The sequence below is a fragment of the Rhineura floridana genome, chromosome 6 (assembly GCF_030035675.1).
Source record: "Rhineura floridana isolate rRhiFlo1 chromosome 6, rRhiFlo1.hap2, whole genome shotgun sequence".
Lineage (NCBI taxonomy): Eukaryota > Metazoa > Chordata > Lepidosauria > Squamata > Rhineuridae > Rhineura > Rhineura floridana.
The window spans coordinates 81,175,540-81,198,679 of record NC_084485.1 but is presented as its reverse complement, the minus strand read 5'-3'; the positions used below and the strand labels follow the sequence as shown (position 1 = coordinate 81,198,679).

The 23,140-nt window shown below is 40.7% G+C and overlaps 1 protein-coding gene across 12 annotated transcripts in view; it reads right to left on the bottom strand.

Annotated features, from left to right (window-relative positions):
* ST3GAL3 (ST3 beta-galactoside alpha-2,3-sialyltransferase 3) overlaps window positions 1–23,140 on the bottom strand; it is a 362,121-nt gene that overhangs the window by 233,012 nt on the left and 105,969 nt on the right. For 10 of the 12 annotated variants that reach the window (XR_009763520.1, XM_061632682.1, XM_061632687.1 and 7 more), the window contains one exon: window positions 9,048–9,090. The exons of 1 other annotated variant lie outside the window; for it this stretch is intronic. Coding sequence is in view for 9 of the 11 variants with exons in the window: in XM_061632682.1 (XP_061488666.1) it covers window positions 9,048–9,090 (43 nt within the window). In the remaining 2 variants the exon portion in view is untranslated. Of the gene's footprint in view, window positions 1–7,528; window positions 7,590–9,047; window positions 9,091–23,140 lie in introns of those variants that run through there. One more of the 12 variants, XM_061632690.1, reaches the window with a different exon arrangement.

The following is a 23,140-nucleotide window of genomic DNA, read 5'->3' as shown; positions in this document are numbered from 1 at the left end:
TTTTATTTGTTTTTTTTAAATGTCTACCCCACCTTTCAACAACAAAGTCCTCCAAATGACTTATAACAATTTAAAGAGACAATATACAGTAAAACTGCTGCAATAAGATATGGTTAATAACAGAGAGATAAAAGAAACAGGAGCAATACCACAAACCACAATGGTAGGAGAATTAAAACAAACCAAATATCTAGTGAAACAGGAATGTCTTCATTCACTCCTCGCCTGAAGGCCAAAAGAGTGAATTCCATAACCTTAGCACTGCTACTAAGAAGTCCCAGCCAAGCTTCTGAAGTCAAAGAGACATGGAACAAGGCCTCCTGCGATGAACTTAGAAAATATTGTTAAAGATAAAATAACTAAGCATACAGAAGAACAAGCCTTGCTGAAGCAGAACCAGCATGGCTTTTGCAAGGGTAAGTCCTGTCTCACTAACCTATTAAGAGTTCTTTGAGAGCGTCAACAAGCATATAAATACAGGTGATCCAGCTGACATTGTGTACTTGGACTTTCAAAAAGGTTTTGACGAAGTATCTCACCAAAGACTCCTGAGTAAGCTTAGCAGTCATGCAATAAGAGAAGAGGTCCTCTTGTAGATCAGGAAATGGCTAGGAAGCAGAGAGTAGGAATAAATTGACAGTTATTCCAGTGGAGGGATGTAGAAAGTGGAGTCCCCCAAGGATTGGTATTGGGACCTGTGCTTTTTAACTTGTTCATAAATTATCTAGAGATAGGGGGAACAGCGAGGTAGACAAGTTTGCCGATGATACTAAATTATTCAGGGTGGTTAAAACAAAAAGGGATTGTGAAGAGGTCCAAAGAAACCTCTCCAAAACTGAGTGAATGAGCAATAAAATGGCAAATGCAATTCAATGTAAACAAATGTACAGTAATGCACATCAGGGCAAAAACTCTTAATTTCACATGTACACTCATGGGGTCTGAACTGGTGGTGTCTGACCAGGAACAAAACCTTGGGGTCATGGTGGACAGCAAAATGAAGATGTTGACCCAGTGTGTAACAGCTGTAAAAACGTGAATTCCATGCTAGGGATCATTAGGAAAGGAACTGGAAATAAAACAGCGAATATCATAATGTTGTTATACAACTCTATGGGGCAACTACATTTGGAGTACAGTATACAGTTCTGCTTGCCTCACCTCAAAAAGGATATTGTAGAGTTGGAAAAAGGCTATCAAAATGATCAAGGGAATAGATAGACTCCCCTATGAGGGAAGGTTGTAGCATTTGGGGCTTTAGAGAAAAGGTGAATAGAGGTGACATGGTAGACGTATACAAAATTATGCATGGTGTGGAGAAAATGGATAAGATAAAAAATTTTCTCCGTCTTTTATAATACTAGAACTCATGGGCATGTTGGAAGATTCAGGACAGGCAAAATAAAGTATTTCTTCATTCAGCACAATGGAAGAGGCCATGATGGCTGCCAACTTGGGTGGCTTTAAAAGAAGATTAGACAAATCCATGGAAAATAAGGCCATCAATAGCTACTAATCATGATGGTTATGTTCTACCTCCAATTTATTTATTTATTTATTTTATTACATTTATATACCACCCCCTAGCCGAAGCTCTCTGGGTGGTTTACGGCAATTAAAAACAATAAAAACAAACATACAAATTTAAAAACAGATTTTTTTAAAAAAAAAAACAATTTAAAAACACATGCTAAAATGCCTGGGAGAAGAGGAAATTCTTGACCTGGTGCCGAAAAGATAACAGTGTTGGCACCAGGCGCACCTCATCATGTAAATCATTCCATAAGTTGGGGACCACCATTGAGAAGGCCCTCTCCCTTGTTGCCAGACTCCCAGCTTCCCTCCGAGTAGGCACCAGGAAGAGGGCCTTAGATGTTGAGTGTAGTGTATGAGTGGGTTCATGTCGGCAGAGGCATTCCATCAGGTATTCTGGTCCCAAGCCGTGTAAGGCTTTATAGCTTAGAACCAGCACCTTCAATCAAGCTTGGAAACATACAGGCTGCCAATGCAAGCGGGCCAGAATCAGTTTTATATGTTTGAACTGTCTGGTCCCTGTTACCAATCTGGCTGCTGCATTTTGCACAAGCTGCAGTTTCCGAAACATCTTCAAAGGCAGCCCAATGTAGAGCACATGGCAGTAATCTAACGTGGAGTTTACCAGAGCATGGACAACTGAAGCCAGATTATCCCTGTCCAGATAGGGGCGTAGCTGGGCCACCAACCGAAGTTGGTAGAAGGCACTCTGTGCCACCGAGGCTACCTGAGCCTCAAGTGACAGAGATGGTTCTAGGAGAACCCCCAAGCTACAAATCTGCTCCTTCAGGGGGAGTGTGACCCGATCCATAACAGCTTGGACATCCACCATCAGATCAGAAGAACCACCCACTAACAGCATCTCAGTCTTGTCTGGATTGAGCCTCACTTTATGAGACCTCATCCAGTCCATTGTCGCAGCCAGGCACCAGTTCAGCACACTGACAGCCTCACCTGAAGAAGATGAAAAGGAGAAACAGAGCTGTGTGTCATCAGCATACTGATGGCAACGCACTCCAAAGCTCCGGATGACCGCACCAAATGGTTTCATGTAGATGTTGAACAGCATAGGGGACAGAATTGACCCCTGCAGAACCCCATACTGGAGAGTCCAGGGTGCTGAGCAATGTTCCCGAAGCACCACCTTCTGGAGCCAACCCGACAAGTAGGAGCGGAACCACTGCCATGCAGTCCCTCCAACTCCCAACTCAGCCAGTCTTCCCAGAAGGATACCATGGTCGATGGTATCAAAAGCCACTGACAGATCAAGAAGAATCAACACAGTCACACTCCCCCTGTTTCTCTCCCAACAGAGGGCATCATACAGGGCGACCAAGGCTGGGGAGAAGAGGTTCTTTAAATAACTTGGTCCTAAATCATTTAGAGCTTTCTAAATAACAACTAGCACCTTGAATTGTGCCTGGATACAAACAGGATGCCACTGCAGCTTGTGTAAAACTAGAGTAATATATTGCAGGAAGCTGACCCCAGCATTTTGCACCAACTGAACACTTTATATGGGCAGCATCACAAAGAGCACACTGCAGCAATCTAATCTGAATTAGGTTTAGCACATAGGGCACTACGAAGGCATGTGTAAAAGTGGTCAGATCTGCCACAGTATTCATTTATGCCCTCTTAAAAGTTTTTGTCTTCAGCTTCTAGTGGAAAACACTGTATGCAAGACCATCCCAGAAATGAGGAGGTAAAGGAATCTACTTAAGCTTTCATTAATGCTGCATGGGGAAGATATTTAAATAAACACTAGTAATTCAAGCTCCATGGGTTCCTAAGCTTAGGCTGCCTCCATTTTTATGGTCTTCTCACAGTCTGGGTTGAGTTTCATTTGGGTTTGAGAGGGTGAAGCTTATTATTTTTGGCTCTCCTCTTATTTTGGACAAAGGCCTCCATTCTACACACTATATTTCTTACAAGAAAGTCTACAGTCAGAATGTAATGTGTCCTTTCTAATTTATTATTTATTTATTTATTTATTTAAAATATTTCTATCCTGCCCAATAGGGCACTGAGGGCGGCTACAATAAAATTGCACACTTATATAATAAAATACACAATAAAATACAGAATAAAACATTAAAAATTACAGTAAATTAAAATGTATAAAATACTATTAAAATACATAAAATGCAATATGCACATACATACATAAATGTATTATGCATACACATACAAACATAAAACATGTATATATGTGCATACACATATAAGATATCTAATGTAGATACGGGAGCTATAACACAAGTATGTAATAAAACAAAGACAAATCCTCAGAGTCTGCACAATGTCTGGCTACTAGGGAAGCCCTCCCATAGGTCCTTTAAGTTATATCATCTTCCTGAAGGCAACACTGCTACAGACTTGTGAATGTATGTACATAGAGCACCTGATTGTAACATTGCAACTAATGCAGCAGCCAAATAAATACTATATTCCCCCTCCCTACCACCACCTCACAAGTATTGTATCAAATCTCTGCAGTTTTTAGCAAAACTGTCTTTCTGTGCTTCAAAATACATGCTGCAGTAATACTATCATCTGCCATTATTTATGGTGTTGATTAATCACAAACTGTTGATGCAAGGCTACTCTTCTAGTGACAGGCAGCTAGATAAAGGAATGACTGCCAAGTTAAGTTTATATGGGTCAAGACACAGGCCTACAATCTATAGCTTGACATAATTTATACATAGTGCCTAAAATGTCCACCAGAGACATTCAGCTTACAGTCAGCCTGTCAGTATGCATAGCAGCTACTGATTTGATTAAAGCTTTATGTGCAAGTTACCATCTAATTAAAAAAACCTATGAATTGCCCTCTTTTCTGAACCCCATCTTTTCATTCTCAGTGTGAACACAGCTTATTTGACAGCACTTCAGCCTGACAATATTAGCCTTCATGAAATTTCACAACAGTGTTCACTCTTAATATTTCTTTCCCCTTGATATAGTGATGATATATTGGAAGTCTCCTTTTCTCCTTTCAGTTCCCATGAATTCTACAAAATAGTTCCAAGTATCATTACCTAGTTGTGCACATAGCAAGTATGACTAATGTCACAGCAAACAGTACAGGCTGGATGTCAACAATGTAAAAAAGGCAGAGATCACAACAAATAGAAAGTCATAAACAGCCAAATGTGAAATGCCTCATTGTATTTACACCAGTTGAATAACTTCCCAAATATAGATGCATCTTGGCTGTGAGCCAAGGGATATGTATTATTCAAGAGCTAATCTAACAAGAATGTTTGTTTCTTTTATCTTTATTAGTAAAATGACAAAGAATTCCATATCAGAACTCAGTAAGCAGAAACTGAATTCTGTTGCCCTGTTTCACCAAGTCATACATACATGGAGACACCATCACCAATAAAGGCACTGGTACAGAGTTAAATATCATCAGAAGAATTCCACAGGAACAATCACATCTACAAAACAGCCATATAATGAAACCATTTCTGTCAACAGGGTCATCAGCCAGAACCTAATATCCATGCAGCACCATGCCCAGATGTCTTCCACTGTGAACTTCTCCCTGCCCCAGGATTAGCTTGCAGAGAAATTAATTTTAACCCTTTCCCCTGACTTTCTTGCAAATATACTAAAATATTGTTTTCCACATTTGGAATCCTCCATTTTTGCAGCAAGACATTGCTACCTTCACTGGAGACATCCACTGAAACTTCTCTCTATATAAATAAAAATTTATCCTTTATTATTTTTTTAATGAAAATGTACTGAAACTTTAAAATTATCATGCTTATAAAAAGAAAACCTGTCCCCCAAAGATCAAACTGGAATAAAAAAAGAAGAAACAGTGTCTCTTCAATACAATTGCTTCTGCAAACCGCAAGCCCAAATTGTCTGAGATGTCACTAAGACTTACTGGAGGCCAATATTTATGCAACCAACCACATATTTTTGAAGACTAAAATAAAATAATTTAATACTGAATTTGGAGTCCTGTGTTGATGCAATATTAGGATATGCACTGGCTGCCCATTAGCTACCGGGCCAGGTTCAAGGTTCTGGTTTTGGTGTACAAACCCCTATAGAGCTTGGGACCAGGATACCTGAAATATCATCTTACCCCCGCATATGCCCTGTTGATCACTGAGCTCTGCAGGTGAGGGCCTCCTGCAGTCCATTCCACACAACATAGAAAGCAGACCTTTAGTGTTGTGGCACCGAACCTTTGGAATTCCTTCCCCTTAAATATTAGACAAGCACCATCTGTGTTATCTTTTTGGGACCTATTGAAGACCTTTCCCTTTCAACAAGCCTTTTAAGTAGAGACTTTTAAGCATCTGTGTTGGAATTGCTTTTTAAGATGTTTTTAAAGCTTTTTTTTAAAAAAAGACGTTTTTAGAAATGTTTTGTTTTAATATGCTTTTAAAGTCTGTTTTTAAGATGTTTTACAATGTTTTTAGTGTTTTGTTTGCCGCCTTGGCTCCTTCTGGGAGGAAGAGCTGGATATAAATTTAATAAATAAATAAATAAATAATAGTAAGCATCATAGACAGATAGAAAGCTCAAAGAAAAACATGCTATATGCAGTTTTGCTGGATAATAGTGAGGAAAAAATAGAAATCTCCCCACTGGGGAGGGGGGAAGAAACCTGCTTTCTGTGAGAGGGACTTCTTGCATGCACAGAGATGCCTATAAAATGCAGGCTTCTCCCACCCTCCCTACCCCAGCTGATGTGGTGGGGAGAAAGAAGTGCTTTGCCAGCACTATGCTCAGCACTTCCCAAAGCTGGCTGTCAGGTGCTGAAGAGCCCTGCAGAAGGGGTTTTTGACAGGTTGCCTGTCAGAGTTGGCCCCTGGAACCAAAAAGGTTTTCTGCCCTGGTGTAGCATGTAATGTGAACAACCTCCTCCTAGACAGGAATAGACAGGACTGGTTTAGAGGGACCTGGCAGAAGGTAGCTTCCAATGTTCCTAATTAATACAGCTTGTGATCCAGCCCCTCTACCTGAGAAGGACAGAGCACCGGAAGTCAGTGAGAAAGGAGGATCTCAAAGGATAGAAGGGCTGGGAGGAATGAGGTACATTGGTCTGTCTCATTCTTCCTTTAGTGTAGAACTCTTAAAGCATGCTTCACTTTGGGTACATCCACTGATGAAATGGTTCTCATGCAAGTTTGCAGAAGGAGCAAAAAGTAGCTCCATCCACAGACCTAAGTCACTGAAAGCACTCAAGAGGAGATACAGTGTCAGATGCCATTAGCTGACCAGCAAGGAGGAAAGCAGGTCAGGAGGAAGGAGAATAAGGCAAGCAGGCCAGACAATTCTATTCCTCTCTGTTCACTGACCAAACTTGTTTGCTTCCAGTCTTCTACATACAGGAAGGTTGGATCCTGGCCACAATATTTCACTAACCCTATATGATGGGTTAAAATGCAAACCAGTACATACAGATAGGAAACACGCTGAAAACCAATAGGGGAATATTGAGCAACATCAGGGACAACTAAAAGGAAGAATACATGAAGAACTGAAATACAAGATCGCTGGTGTTGTCATACCTTAACCTATCTTCTCAGAAGGTAGAAGATGGCATATATGTGACTGAATGTAATGAAAGCTTCCTCTGCTTGTGGAAGAAGCTTTGTGCCACAAACTAGACAGCATGGCTTATAGCAGCGATGGGGAACCTCTGTCCTGAGGCACTAATTAGTCCCAGCAGGGGTTCTAATTTGGCCTGCGAGGTCACTTTCCCCAAACCACACCCACCTACCCTCAACTTGATAGGTGGCACTTGCAAAGCCCTGTGCAAAGCCTTGATTTCAAACTGCAAGGGCAAAAGAAAATGTTACACCTGACATAATATCAAAATGGTTGGAGGACCTTAGCATCTGGTCTGCCAGGTGGAAACAGCTTCCCACCCCTAGTTTACAGCACCACACTTTTATCTTCTTACTGCTAAAGTCTAACACAGTTTCTGTTCTGGAACTTATCACTGGTTACAGCTTACTTCAATCTAGTCTTCATTTCACACCTGTTTTATACTTCTGCACTGGCTATTAAATAGTAACCTGAAATGAAGCAACAGAAAAAGCACAATATTAAATGCAATTGCTGGCAATTGTTAAATAGGCACTATTTCATTTTTGCACATTTACTGTTGGTGTAAAACAAGCACTCACAAATAAGGAAATCTGAACATCTGAAATCACATGAGCAAATTTAATTACATCATTCCTCTTGTATCTTGTCACTGCCTTTTTCAGATAACTCCATGTGCCCTTACTACAGCTTTCACCAGCCTGGTGCCCTTCAGACACTTTGGTCTACAACTCCTTCTACAGATCAGCTTTCACCTGGCGGCAGCCATTAATGTCAGGCTGCAACAGAGGAGGAAAAAGAAGGGGTGCAAGGCCACAATTAACTTTGCTGAGAAGCCAGGCTCTTTCTTCCATCGGCTGTCACCTGGCAGCAGCCATTACATCAGGCTGCAGCAGAGGGAAAAGAAGGGGTGCAGAACCACTCCATTAATGTAACTTTTTGTGCCTCCTCTCCTTGATTTTTTCCACCCTAGCTAGTCATTAGAACTTGTAACTAATAACCTCAATTAACCCCTCTGGGAGCCTTTTTTGGCTGAAGAGTGGAATAAAATTAATTCAATAAGAATATCACTAGAGCAGTGAGCATGTGAACTAGTCTTTACTGACAACATAATCATTCCAAGGACTTAACATGTGAGACCATAATAGTATACTGACTAATTTACCACACTTCTGGCCTACAGAACTCTAACACAGTTAAGACCTGAATACTGCATAGGTGAATGATTTCAAGTTTCTGCCCTTTGAAACCCATTCAGGGAATGCCACCTGCTGTTTTTTAAATTCAGTTCTCATTTTAAAATTTATGACACACAATGCGAGGTGACAGACCTTCCTCAAGACTAGACAAGAATACACATCAGTTCAGATCGATCTGATGAGCAGGTGGAAGGGGAGATCACATCCCTGTCGTCACAATGGTCTCAGTGAAGAGGTTGAAACCTCTTTGCCCATACCACTGCAATGATGGGGCTCAACAGTGCTACTTGCTGCTCAGCAAAAATGAAATAATAGTAATGGTAATAGTTTAAAATACCTATACCGCTGCCAAACTGGGGGTGGGGTGAGGCTTGGTGACAACCAGAAATCACTTGGGGGACAGGACATGGCTTGCAGGTGGGCCACCCCTGCTATACGCACTTACCTAGGAATAACTCCCATTGAACTCAATTGGTCTTACTTCTGAGTAGATACATAAAGGACTGCACAGTAAATCAGCTATCATGAACAAAATGTGCGATTCTGGATCTTTTATTGACCAACAGTAAAATCTGTGAGCTAAGTAGTAAGAAGCTGCCACCCTACTCTATTAATTTTGTGCCACACTACTGAGCCCTACCCCACAGAGCCAGGATCAGAATTTATTTTGTCACTGAAGAAAACTGATACTGCCAGATCAAGAAAGGGTATTTCCATAGTTCTACTCACAGTTTGGAATCCAGCTTCAGGAGAAACCCGAGTTTGTCATATTCTGAAAGACAAAAGCAGGAGAGTTTAGGTAATTAAAGCAAAACCACTCTTCTTTGTCTGGTGCTCCACCAGAGAGCAGAAGCTCTTTTGTGAAAGGTATAAAAGTTTTTAAGATGGAAATTAGGGTTGCCAGGTGTCCGGTTTTTGCCCGGAGACTCCGGTCTTAGGGGGTCTTCTCCGGGTGACTCACCTTAATATCCGGACTCTTCGCTTTCATTTTAAAAAATATTATGTTTCTAGGTGGTCTAGTTCAAAAGGTATAAACCAAAATGTCTGCTGCCCTCCCCCACAACTTCTGTTACTACTGGCTACTCTAATCCCTGCCCTTTCAGGTAGGGTTACCATCATTTTGTTATTTCAAAAAGAGTACATTTGGCTTTGATAAGTGAAAAGTAAGAGTATGCTGTTGCACCATCTCAAAAAGAGTACATGTACTCTTAAAAGAGTACGGTTGGTAACCCTACTTTCAGGTTTTTAGCCAATAAATGAAGTCAGGGTTGTGATTGACAAGATTTGTTGGCAATAGCTAAACTCACAGTTTTCTTTTCCTGCTTGTCTCACATCAGGAATTCAGTAAATATATAGCTTTCAGCAGCATAAAGAGTACATTCTCTGTAAAGGATCGGGACTTGCTTCTGAGTAAACATGCATAGGATTGCACTACAACAGAAGATCATAGCAAGATCTTGGTAGGCATAAAAGTGTACATGCAGGGTTTTTTTTTTAAGTACCTGCAAAAATGGCATATTATACATTTTATCTTTCAAATAATTTTTGAACAGAAGTTTTAAAAATTGTACACGCTGCATTGTAATACTTTTCTAATTAAGGAGTCAAACAAGTTTAAATTTTACTGGAAGAGGGCAGTTTATTTGTCTTATTCGTAACCTGTTTTGAAAACCTTCCCAGTATGAAGCTTTTCTGGGACTAAAGTTGCAGTGCTAATTCCACATACCTGGGAGCTAACCCCATTGAATTCAGCAGGACTTACTTTTGAGTAGATTTGGTTAGGATTCTGCTGAAAATCAATGGGACTTTTAAGTAAACATAAAAAAGGACTGTGTTGTAAATCTTTCTCTCCCCCTCTGATCTTTTTTTAAGCAGTTAGGCAGGGCTTACTTAGATGTTACTGCTCTTATTTGGCAGGAAACTAATACTTATTTTTTAAAAAAATGTTCTGCAATAGCCAACTGGTTTTGACAATAAACTATTATATGGGGTGCATGTATTTTTACATCTCCAGTGTGTGTATATATGGAATATTTCCAACAACCCTATGAGGTAGGGTTAGAAACCAAGGTAGCTCACAAAAAGAAATAAAGCCATTTAAAATCCAATAACCATAAAACAAGTATTAAACAGTTGCAAAACAGCTTAACGTGGCATGATTCTGAATTCTGGATTGGGTGAGTTAAAAACAGATTTAAAAAATGCGTGGGTAGGCTTGCCTAAACAAAAATGTTTTTAGTAAGTGCCAAAATGAGTATAATGAAAGTGCCTGCCTAATGACAATAGGCAGGAAGTTCCAAAGCATAGGTACTACCACACTGAAGTATCGATTTCTTACAAGAGCAGAACAAGTACTATGTGGCACCCATAACATGGAAAGCACCCCTTGAACTTGGCCTGGTAGCAAATCAGCAACCAGTGCAGATTTCAGAGGAGAGGTATTATGTGCTGATAGGGTCTCACTCATGTTAGCAATCGTGACATAGCATTCTACACTAACTGAAGACCTGGAGTCAGGTTGTGCTGCATGGGGATTTCTATGACCTTGGCTCACTGGCTGCCAAGATTTTCTTAGTTTTGGTTAGGAACCCTGACTGGTTTTGCTGAGTTTTCTGCCTTACTCATAGGAATCTTGTTGTTGTTGGTATGGTATTGCATTTAGGAAACTATCATTGTCTTTTCTTTTTCTTTTTCTGTTTGCATTTCCTTTACCTCTGACCTTACTCCTTTACATCCATAGAAGCAACAACAGTGGTTCCATGCACTCCACTCAACCCGCTTAAACTCACTCATGATGCACCTTGTTATTTGCATGATGGTTTGTTTCTTGCCCAATAGTGCTAAAAGAGAATTCACATACTGGGAAGTGTAGCTTCAATTGCTGTTGTTCCCAATCTACTGTCTGTGAAGGTACACCAAACCATGTGTTTTTTCTCTCTGTCTATTATTACTCATTGGAATTGGGTTGACTGTCAAAGTGAGTTTATAGCAGCCCACAGAGTAGACAGGAAAGAGTAGAGAATCTTCTTAACTCTTACTCATTTCTCAAACCCCTCTCTATAGTGAGGGACCAAGTCTGTAAAGAAGTTTGGAGCAACCACGTCAAAAGGTAGGCACGGCATTCCAGGCAGGGGGTTGCCAATCCTGCGTTGATATGGTTATCGCTGCAGAGGATCCCTAGTCAAGACTTACCAACAGCACCATCCTACCAATATCTACCAAGAAGTAAGTCCTGTTGAGTTCTATGGGACTTAGTCCCTTAGTAAGTGTATTCAGAATTGCAGCCTTCAGGGGCATCCATCTTTACTCCTGAGTGCTTCCATCTAACATCCCCACAACACTAGGCTTTCTTCCTACAACGGCCTTCTGGTGACTGGCCTGGCCTGAGGGCACTTAAAACCTTCTTGCCAGAAGCAAATAGGCTAAATGTTCTTTACCCAGGATCTCTAAGCAGGTAAGAAGGAATGATCCCATCACTTCAGCTTCACCTGGAAACACCCTCATTTAGCTAAGATTTCTATCTTAATTTCCAATCAGATAATTTTTTTTGTTTGAGTATTGAGTGTGGTATGCTCCAAGCAAGTGTGGTTGATGCTGAATGTATCATGCTTAATGACATCACTAGGGCCTGCCCCATGACATCATTAGGGCATGCCCACCTATGACATCACTAGGATTCGCCCCTGAAATCTCAGGGTTTGGGATGATTCTGACCTGGCAGCCCTAATGGAAATCAACAAGTGCTTAAATAATTTCTTAATTTCTAAAGTCAGAAATAGATGGACTATTTTACAGAAAGAGACTAGAAAAAAAGAATAAAGATGCATTTTCCTTTCTATATACACTTCATTTGCAACTTTTCTGAACCATGATATTCACCCTCTTCTAGACTATTTTGTAACTCTTGCCACAATCAAATGCAAAGCCTACATTTACTGGGTGGGGGGCCCTTCAAAATATGTTTACCCAGGAAAACAGCACAAGATGTCCCAAGATTGTTATTTTCGATTGGTTATTTATATATTTCCTCATGCTGTAGTCTGTATAAAGCATAGCCAAGAACTCCATTTAACTATTGCCTTTTCACTAAAAAGGACATTGCGGAAACCTACAACATGAGTATTAACATCTTCCCAATCTGTTCCAAGTGGCGGACTTACAAAGATGTCAGTCCAAATAGCATTCTGGAGTAGCAGCCCAGCTGCCTGCTTCCAGCTGCTTCAAGTGCTGATGTGCAAAATTTACAGGTTGCATTTACAAGTCCTCATCAAGTAAAAAAAAAAAGAATTCCATTACCTCGCCAAAAACACAACATTCTCTTTAAAAGACAAGATTAACAATATTGAGTTTTCCCACTAACAATATCACATTTTGAGAAACTGCAGAACTATGTAGTATTTATTACAACACATACTTAAAAAAAACACTTTTCTTTGTGGGCTTAGACATGTGAAAGTTGTGAGGAAACAACTGAATAAAGCCTTGTCCAACACCAGGTCTGTAACAGGCAAGAAGCAATGTTGTCTAGGCACAGTTTCAGGTAATGTAAATGTAATAAAGAGAATGGAAACTGAATTCCAATGCCTTCAGTTGAAGATTAAGTACTGTAGAATTTGCTACTTCCATCTCCTGAGCAATGAAATTCACAACAATCATCAATCCCCTGGGGTGGGGATCTGCATGGATGGAGATCTCAGCCATTTCCCCCCCAAGAACATACAAAATCTTATACACATCAGTAGAAATTTGATTGCATTTGTTCTGCAAGCTGAATTTTAAGCCTCTTTCAGGCACAAATGAAATGCAACAGAACTCCAGTGAACCTTTACTATTCCACTGTAGCCATACAATCTTTTATTCATTGCTGAACAGCTATATGCTTCCCCTTCAAATAACACTTAGTTGTAGTAAGAAAAGGCAGTTTTTAAAAATGCAAAAAAAAAAATCAATAGAGTAGCAAAAGAAATTTTGCAGATATGCAGTTCTATTTAAGAGGAGAGGAGTACAAACAAACTGTTTGGAAACACCGGGTATAGGAACAATGTTAAAGTTACATATCCTGTATACTTAAACTTTAATATACCTACATATAACACAGCTTCCCTCTTGCTTTGAATTCTAAAAATACTAATAGTTCCCCAGTCACCCAAGAGCAGCGTAAAACAGGATGTCTCTGACCTACACAGAAAGTTAAAACAGAATCATATGGATTCTGTAAAAATGAATTTTGTGTCTACATGATAATATCAATCCAGGTTAATTTTATATGCTCTACTTTGCAGCTGAAAAGGCTATCCAAATTTGGCACTGTCAAAGAGATGCTGCAAATATTTCAAATTTTCCAAAAGCATGTTTTAAAAATCGGATATAAAGATTTTTATTCCATGAATCCAAACCAGAAATTTCACATCATAAGATTTGTTTTTATTTATAAGTAAGAATTAAGAAAGGACAATTCAAAGTAAAACAAGATACTAATGAATGGATCAGCCTTAAAGATTTGAGATTCACAGCTATTCTAGACATCATAGAGAGCTGTGCTTGAAATAAAAGGCACTAGAAGCCTAGAGAGCTTTCACTACACGATGTCGGAAGGCAGAGCTGGGGTCCCAATCCCGGGGAGCTGGATCCCGGAGAGTTGGGAGAAGAGTATTCGGATGGATGGCAGAGGGAAGGGGGAGGAACTTCCCCCCTTTGGAGCGAAGACGAAACAGAGGAACTGCCAGTGATAAGGTCGCTTAGCGACGGGGAGCCTGAGCCCTCCCTGGACATTCTCACGCCTCCCCCTCTTTCAGGCTCAGAGCAAGAGGGGAAAGAGGGAGGGCTGCTCACAGCCGAAAAGCGGGGAGGCAGTTTACCATCAGCCCCTCCCCTATCCCCCATCCTGGAATCGGAAACTTCAGAAGAGGAGGGGGTGATGCTTCCCCCCTCACCGCGCACACGCAGACAGCTGAAAAGACAGGAGAGAAGGGGGGGAAGGCGGGCAGTACCTGAGGGGCAGTTAAGGAGGAGCGAAAGATTGCGCGCCCGTTTGGCCCCTTCTTAAAGAACAGGCAGGAAGAAGTCCCTTGCTCTGTCAACTTTCTCCCAGTGCCGCAGGACCTGTATCCCTGTATTGCTTCATGAGAAAACGCAGTCTTTGTTTGGACATTACCCTAATAAAACACGAATTAACTACAGCCGTTGGTCTGGTTCCTGAGTCACATCCTGGGCCTGACACACGAGAACACTGGGCTCCTGCTGGGAGGGGTGGGATATAAATCAAATAATAAATAAATAAATAAATAAAACACTGACCAATGAATGATTAGAGAACTGCCAAAATTGATTTTACTAAACTAAGAAACATAAAGAGGAACTCAAGCCCATCTGATTCAACTAGGGGGTGTGGAAACATTAAAGTGTGGAAACAAAATAGGCAAGGGGATATCTTTCTGTGTGTTATGTAAGATGTGACGTCCTTCCCCAGCACCACCTGTGAAGCTCTCACTTTGTGGCTACCAGCAGACAGGAACGTCAGGTTTATTCTTACCCTTTACAGCACTAGCACCAATCTCAAAAGATCTCACTGCTAGGCAGCACCACCTGACACTCTGTAACCCTTTTAGCCAATAGACTGTGTCTAGTCTCTGCCTGGCTATTCTGATACCTTGTGTCAATGGGTATAGGTAATTTGTAAACCCCCCTGCAGCCCCTTGACTCTGAAGCATACAGCCCTGGGTTTCTCTGTGGGACTGGATACACTTTCCTCTGATCCGCTGCTGCCACCATTCGATACAAACTGTTCAGCCTTGGTTACTTTGCTATTCCCCCTGGTATGTGTATCCCAGCTGAAGGAATCAGGCTTTTATTTAACCAAGAAATATTTATTAAGAATTAGAAATAACAAGATTACTTAATTACTTTGTTGACAAGCTTATGGTTTCATATATGTTCTGACATGTACTTTACTTCTCATTAATTGCCTCAGAACTCCGACTCACTCTCAACAACAACAACCTCCAACATCCACCACAACCTCTCTTTCACCTCTCTCAACCTCCAACATCCACCACCCTGATTCAACTGTCATTCTTCCATTTATACTTCCAGCTATTCAAACGCTCAGCTAATCATCCAGCATTCTACTGCTCATGTACTCCCCCTCCTCTTTCACTCCACTTACCATATGTCTTCTATATAACCAGCACTTACCATATTTACAATATAAGCAGGACCATCACATAAGACAATGGCTCACAGATAACCCCAGCATTTTAGAAGTACAAAAAAACAATTTTATACCAGAAAACACACTGGGCCTGGAGTCAAAAGAGATAAAAACATATTCTTCTAAGTTGTCAGGAATCCTCAAATGAGAGCTTAGTCACTGCCAACAATTTAATGCTAAAAGTATAACAGCAATAACACAAGCAGACTTACAGCCAAGCATATCAAGCTCAATAAACTATACACTTTTCATGCCAAGTTAAACACTGGCACAAATATGGAACTTTCATCCGAACATCTAGGATCAGTCTAGCTGCTGGACAGTTAAGTGAGAAATGCTTAGTCTAATTGCCGAGCTCCCAACAGACCACCCAGACAACAGAGCAGAAAAAGCAAATACATGTACAACCCATTCACCTTCACATTTTCCAGCTGCATCCACATGTTTACACAGAGAGAAGGAAACTGATTCATTTCTACTGTGCATCCATCAAGAACAAAACCACAAAAACAACTATACTCCATAAGCATCATTATGAAAAAACTATATACAGTACATAAGTCAAATCAAAGGACACAGTTACTACAACTTCAGCACCTACCTGACAGCACTCCTTCTTGCAGAGTCAATTATTTCTGCCCTCATTAAGGAAGAAGAGCTGCACCGCACTTTCATGCTGAGGGGCCATGTGCACATTTATGGCACAGATCTATAAATATGTCTGTACTGGTTACAGGAACATGCCCAACCCAAGTTCTGTGCATAAAGTTCCATCCAATTATTGTATGTGTGCCACTGGGTTTGTTACAGTCTCAGTTTGCAAAGACAATAGAAGTTATGGAGCATAGGTGGGCAATCAGGCTAATTTTAGTAGAGATTATTGTTAATTCATTTCAAGTTTACTAATAACACCACTCAGCAAGGGCACTGAGGAATCTTTTCATTTTTGCACGTTTGGATAATGGTAACAGAAGTGTATAGTACATAGTAAACTTTGGCTACCATAAAACCTTCCTTTGAAGTGCACTGGTATTAACTTTTAGTCTTCTCTGAATCCTGCCTTCTAATGTCTGAGACTAACAGTTCTGTAAAATGGGGTGTGCCCGTGCTTATGTTCATAACAGGTTTCTAGTTTGAGAATCCTGTTTCATGGTTCCAATGTATCCAAGGAGTTAGGGAATTCATGCTGTTGGGCAGAGTTCAGACTGATCTCTCTGATCATTGTTTCTTACTGGAAATGGACTGTTACCATGCTTGCTTGAGACTTATGTCACTATACACATCGGCAGATTACTTCTCCACATCCAGGTAATAAACCCTATGGAATACAAATAACTGGGGGGAAATATAGCTCAAATGTGCTAGGGGAACTGTTTACCACTGCAAGGCTGGCTCTATTCTGCCAGAAGATAGGTTATTGTCTTGTCTAGTAGAACGGGCCCAGAAACTAGTACATTTGCTAAAATACACAAGAGCCTAGCATGAGGTAGTATGGGTTGAATTCTGAATAGTGGAATGCCCTTGTAAGGTCCTCAGGATGGTGGAAACAACAATGAAATAATAACTTTTTCAGAAAATGGGTTTTACTGAAAAAACAAATTAAATGACAATTCAATAGTTAACCATGCAGACTGTCAAAGGTAGGTGAGCGTGGATGAGAAGTGATAGCACAATGAGGCTGTGTGGTGATTGTTTCAGCTTTTTGGGGGAAAGGACCCTCCCATCCCAAATTCAGATGAGTAGGTATTGATGATTGTTTACCCACTTACCATAGTTTGCATGCAACTACTTGGTAGGTCGGTTGTTTGTATAATCCTGAGAACATTATTTATATCTGCCTGCTAATTCTTGTGGATAATATCCAACAGAAAAGGCTTAACAGATGCATGGAAGTTATTCTAGTTATGTCAAGAATGATACTTTATACCCTATTTCTTTATATCTTCCTCACCAAGAAAAATGTCACGTAAACAATCTTCAATTATGAATGTCATTCTTTGCTGCTGAGTATTCAGCAAGTTATGTAATTCAGGCACAGCATTTTCAGTATAATTTTCTTTCCCATGAAAATGCCAGACTAGATTCCTCAGAAACTCCATTTCTGGGCTTACATCCAGAACACTTCTCAGTGGCACTGTGCCAGCTCCAGATCATTTCTGAATAAACCAAGAACTGACACCACTGGTCCAAAAAGAGTAAATATTACAACTATAATGTCAGAGACAAAAGAATTGTAAGGATTGTGAAGATTTTCAAGTTTGTGAAGATTTGTTCTTCTCTGTAGTAAATTCAGGGCAGCCTTCAACACTAAGGAAATTCCAGGAAACCTTTTATACAAAAGTAAACTAAACTAAAAAAGAAAGGGAATATGTATCGTCTTTGCCCTTTCTTTTCTAAAAAGTGAGGTACTTGGACACATGGAGGTCTTTGTTACATAAATTGTGATTTCATTCAGTGCTATGTATCCTTGTATAAATGCAGCTAAACATTCCTAAGTGACTGCTTCACAAAATAGATTTTTTGCTTCAGAAGCTGTATCATATTCCCTAGTAAATGTCAAAGATAATATTAACAAAAAGTAATGTGCACAAGTTCTTGGTGACCTCTGGGGTGAGTCAGCTTGATCTGCAAAAGATAACAAATAATAAATAATAGGACATAGGAATATTTTACTGCAAGAACAGATAAAGAATACTTCTATAGAGATTCCCACCCAGAGATATTCATATCCCATAGCTAATGGAGAAAGGAGGTGGGATGAGACCAATAATACAAAAGAACTGCTGCACTTGACAACCGAAGTACAGCAGGAATTGGCAAACCATCAGCCAACTCCCAGTTAAACTGTCAGGAACATAAAACATGGACTAAGCACTATTACCCAAAGATGAACCAGAGGAAAACGAGGAAAAGTACTGCAGAGTAAATGAGCTTGTACAGTCCATTGAATCTAGTAAATCTTTATGGGCTATTGTGGCAATTATTTATCTTACGCAGACAAAGCTCTACTGCTCCAGGCAGAGATGTCCTCAGGGTAGCACGGACATAGAGCAATCTGGAGCACTCTAGAGACAAATTTTCCCATCATCACAGAACTTAAAATAAAATGTTTTCATAATCCGTGAACAATTAGTCCTTTAAATGAGACTGTATTATTTACAACTATTATCAGGATATACTGGCTATGGTTCTGATTTTGTTCCAACTGGTAGGAACATCCCCTGAGCAGAGTTCTGCTCACAAGCCACTCCTACTGAGGAGAGGCCTCTTACTAACTCCCTCTTTCCCCCTTGTGCTCTCCCAAATCTATTTGGGAGGGCTGGGGTTCTCTAAAGCAGCATGAAAGGCAGTGTAGAGGGCTGCAGGGGGAAATTGGTGAAAAAGGCTTCTCCCTTATCTGGCAACAAGATTCTCCTCTGGATCTTGGACTTGTCCATGAACAAAAGCACTCCCATTCCCAGAATCTCAATTATGTTCCAAACCATCATTTTGATCTAATGAACTAGCTTCCTTCTGCTATCACCATGAGCGCTAAAAGATGTTTCTGACAAATTACCAACCATTCTGGAATTAGCCAATGCAGGGTACACTACAGACCCTTTCACATGAAATACAAAGTAAGGCCTGGGTCACATGTAACACCAAACTATGGTTTAGTATTAAATGCAACAGCCACAGGACTTGTACACTCCTCCCTCCCCCTGCCACCTCCAGTGTAACTGTCTGAGCAGGACAAATTGTGGTTAGTGTTAACTTTGCTTTAGGGAAACAATTTAGCTTCACTGTTTTCAGTTCTGACTTGATTAATACTAACTTTGCTTTAGGGAAACAATTTAGCTTCACTGTTTTCAGTTCTGGCTTGATTAATACTAACCAAAGTTCTCTGTTTGGACAAAACAAGTAACTGTGGTTAGTTGAAAGCTAAATGAAAACTGTCAGTCTGTTCTTTGCAGAGGAGAAGGGGAACATGAATGCCCAAGAAGACTCATCCCCATAGAACTGAACTGTGGTATAGCTTATGTCCAAATACAGCTAAAGGCTAATGATGGTTGGAGAAGAGGGTTTTTTTTTTCAGTCATAGAACTTTCAGTCTAATTCCATCTAGCGAATTTTCTCTGTCTTGAAGACTACCCTGAATTTTCGAAAGAGAAGAAAAATAATCCCCACATTCTAGAAGAATCTAACAAGCTATGGTCCAAGTATATGTAAGACAAGTTGTTGTCTTTACAAGTTTACAAGGGTAAAGTTACTAGAATTCATGCTGAATTTGGTGCCATTAGTATAGTTTGGGAGGAGGTTCCAGTTTCAGTTGTTGGGACTTGATTAGGTATCCAGCCTACCACATGTAGTCTCAACCCTTGCCCATCATAGCTTGTGAGAGAGGGGATGGATGGGTAGGTAAAGCGGGTGGTTAATGCATCATTGTACAAGGGGGCAGTATCAGCTGCCTTAAAGTTGGCAGTGGTGTGTCACTCCCCAAAAGCCCTTCCTGGACCCAGAATACTTGAGAACTACTGCCCACTTCCAAATATCGCCTTTTGGGCAAGCTGCTTAAGAAGGTAGTGGCTGCTCAGCTTCAGGCATGCATGGAAGAAAGAGATCTAGATTAATTTCAATCTGGCTTTAGCCTGGGTTTTGATACTGAAATGTCCTTGGTTGGCCCGTTTGATGACCTGTATTAGCGGCTTTTGATACCATCAACCATGATTTCACCTTGGGCAGGGGTGGGATACTGGATCTGGCCAGGGTGGGGTGGGGTAGGAGCCACCTGTCAATCATCTAATGTCACAATGACATCCGGTGATGATGGTCAGACTTTCAGAGCACCACACAGGGCTTGCAAAGAGTTCTATATGGTGTTTTGAAGTGCTGCTGATCAGCTGAAGCTTGAGGTTACTGCCTGCCAGCTGTGATTTCAACCCTGCTTTCTGCAGGGATCAACTGGAATTCCATTAAGAACTCAGTGTGCAGCTAATCCTGCAGGATTGGAATCACCACCTATCAGCTGTAACCAAGCCCTCAGCTGATCAGTGGCACTTCAGAGTACCAGAATTCTAGCCTGCTTTCTAAATGGATCAGCTGGACGACCAAGTTTTCCACAGGGAACTCTGTTATGCTGCTGATGCAACGGGCTTGGAGTTACTGCACCTATCAGCTAATAGGCAGTGACTTCAAACCCACTGGACTTCCCCATGTCCCACTTTGGGCCATGGTTGGCTGCACTACCAAGTTCTCCATCTCAGCCAGCTTGCTCTGCCATCAAGCCCCTCTTGCCAATGCACAATCAGGAATACACTTTAAGACTCCCAATTGTGCATTGGCAGCTATGTGTCTATTTATCCCACACTGGATGTCACATATAATGTCATGTATTGGACAGGGTGGTCATGGTTTGGGAAAAATGGCCTCATGGACCAAACTGGGACCCATGCCAGGCCCAATAAGGCCCACAGACCAGAGATTCCCCACCTCTGGCTTTGAAGGTTGGGAACTGGCGGCACAGTTCCACTCCATCCTGCAGAACTGGTCCGAAAGAGTAGGAAGGGGTGCCTTCAGCTTCTTGGCAATTATGCTACAGGTCCCTTATGATTTGATTCTGTCCCTATATGAAGCCACAGGGAACAGTCAACAGGTATTTGGGGGCAGCAGTATTTGTTTGACATCTAGCTGTATTTCTTGCTGTCATCTTAATCAGAGGAGACCACAATGCAGGTACTGGACTGATGGCTGGATTCAGTAATGGAGGGGTCACTAACATTTTTGGACCAAATCTCAAATTTTGAGAGAGTGCTAAGGGCACCAGTCACAACATGGCTGCCATAGAGGCCTGGCATAACACAAAATTAGAGAGTAGTCATGGTGAAGGTATTCCCATGACTGTATTTCCCTAATTGAAAAGGATTGTCCTGTTGAATTTCTGCCTGCCATACAGCTGTTAAAGGTACACAAATCCTGTTTTTCCTAATGTCAACCCTAAATCAAAGCCTAGGCTGCCATCCTATACCTACATATAGCCCCATTAAAAACAAAGAAACTTGCTTCTGAGTGGACATATATACATTGTACTGTAAGTTAATTGTACAGTGAATTCTTAATGAGTCCCTCGTCTTTAGCTCCTGCACACAGGAGACGAGCCTAAGCCCCTTCTGCAAAGTTTTCACATTTGCCTTTTGGAGGGGGATTTTTTAAATATTCACCCACATTCATTGTGTAATAGTATTTGCAGAAAATATTTTTTCAGTGTTACAGTGTTGCAAGAACACCTGCACTTGGCTGACTTTCTCTTCTCCTAAAGATACAGGATCAGTCTCAGGCCCTGAACCTGACAACTCTAATGCAGTTCTCCCCTTAACTCCAGAGTAAGCAACTCCAAATGATAGCCACAATTCAATCATAGAACCCTTTCACCAAAGTCTAATATTAGAGGAATTGCAAGGACTGGGAAATGTCCTAAGGAAAGACAAGACATGGCAGCTAAACTCTCTGGGAGGTTTTCTCTTGGACATACTAGATGCTGTTCACTAGTATCAGTCCTTCCCAGGAGCAGGCCCTCCTCCAGAAGCAATCAACTTGTAATACAGAAAGAGGTCACATCAGGGGCAGGTCTGAGAGAGAGAGAACAAGCAATTCAAGAACTGTAAAAGTCCTCTAATTGCAGCAATCTATTTCCCTAATCCCAGAGAGAGAGATGAACGCAGGCTAATGTATTAGTTCATTTGGTTCATTTACACAAGCTTGTTTCTTGGCTGATCTGGTAACAAACAACAGATAGATCATTCATGGTTCTATAACAGCATCCCTCCAGGGCACTAATATTGGTAAGGAGAGCTTTGTGATTCAGGAATCCAGTCCATGAATTCAAGATTTTTTTCTTTTGGTGGCCTTTGTATTATGCAATTTAAGTTTCTAACCACACAAGACTATGGGTAGAAAGCAGCTGATTAGCCATGACATATTCAGTTTCATCAAAGCATGGAAACTTTCATGATGTGGCAGAGAACACTAAACCAGCCAACTGTCAAATTCTCAATACTGTTGTTGAAAGGAGTCGGTACACAGATGACAAATATAATTCTACTACCACACACACAATGAAAGGGTATTGCAGAATGGGACATGATTCTCTTTAAATAGACACTAAGTGCTCTTTTGCAGTTTTATTTTACTATCAACTGTTGGACAATACCGCTTTAGATGCTTGTAAAATCAAATCTATATCCCTATTAATTTTGTTCAAGAATTTCACTCCAAAAGAAAGCTCTTTAAAATTGCTCTCCTCTTCACCGAAGTTTATTCTTCTGTGAAGATTAATCCTCTCTTAGAACTCAGAGCTGGCCTTTCTCAATGATTAGTTTACTAAAACTGAAAAAAAACTCTGCAACTGTTGTTCTTTTTTTGTATGTCATCCAGAAATCTTCCATCAACAAAGTGTGTCTGTTTCAGGAACACTGAATTTTCTAGTAGTCTATTCAAAATACAATGTCACTAGGAAAAGTTATTGAGATCTTGCAATTTGGAATGTTATGGCAATCATAAAACACATACACACACTTCCCAACTATTTGTTTACTATGTGACTTTTTTTAAAAAAAGTTCAAGTACTACTACTACT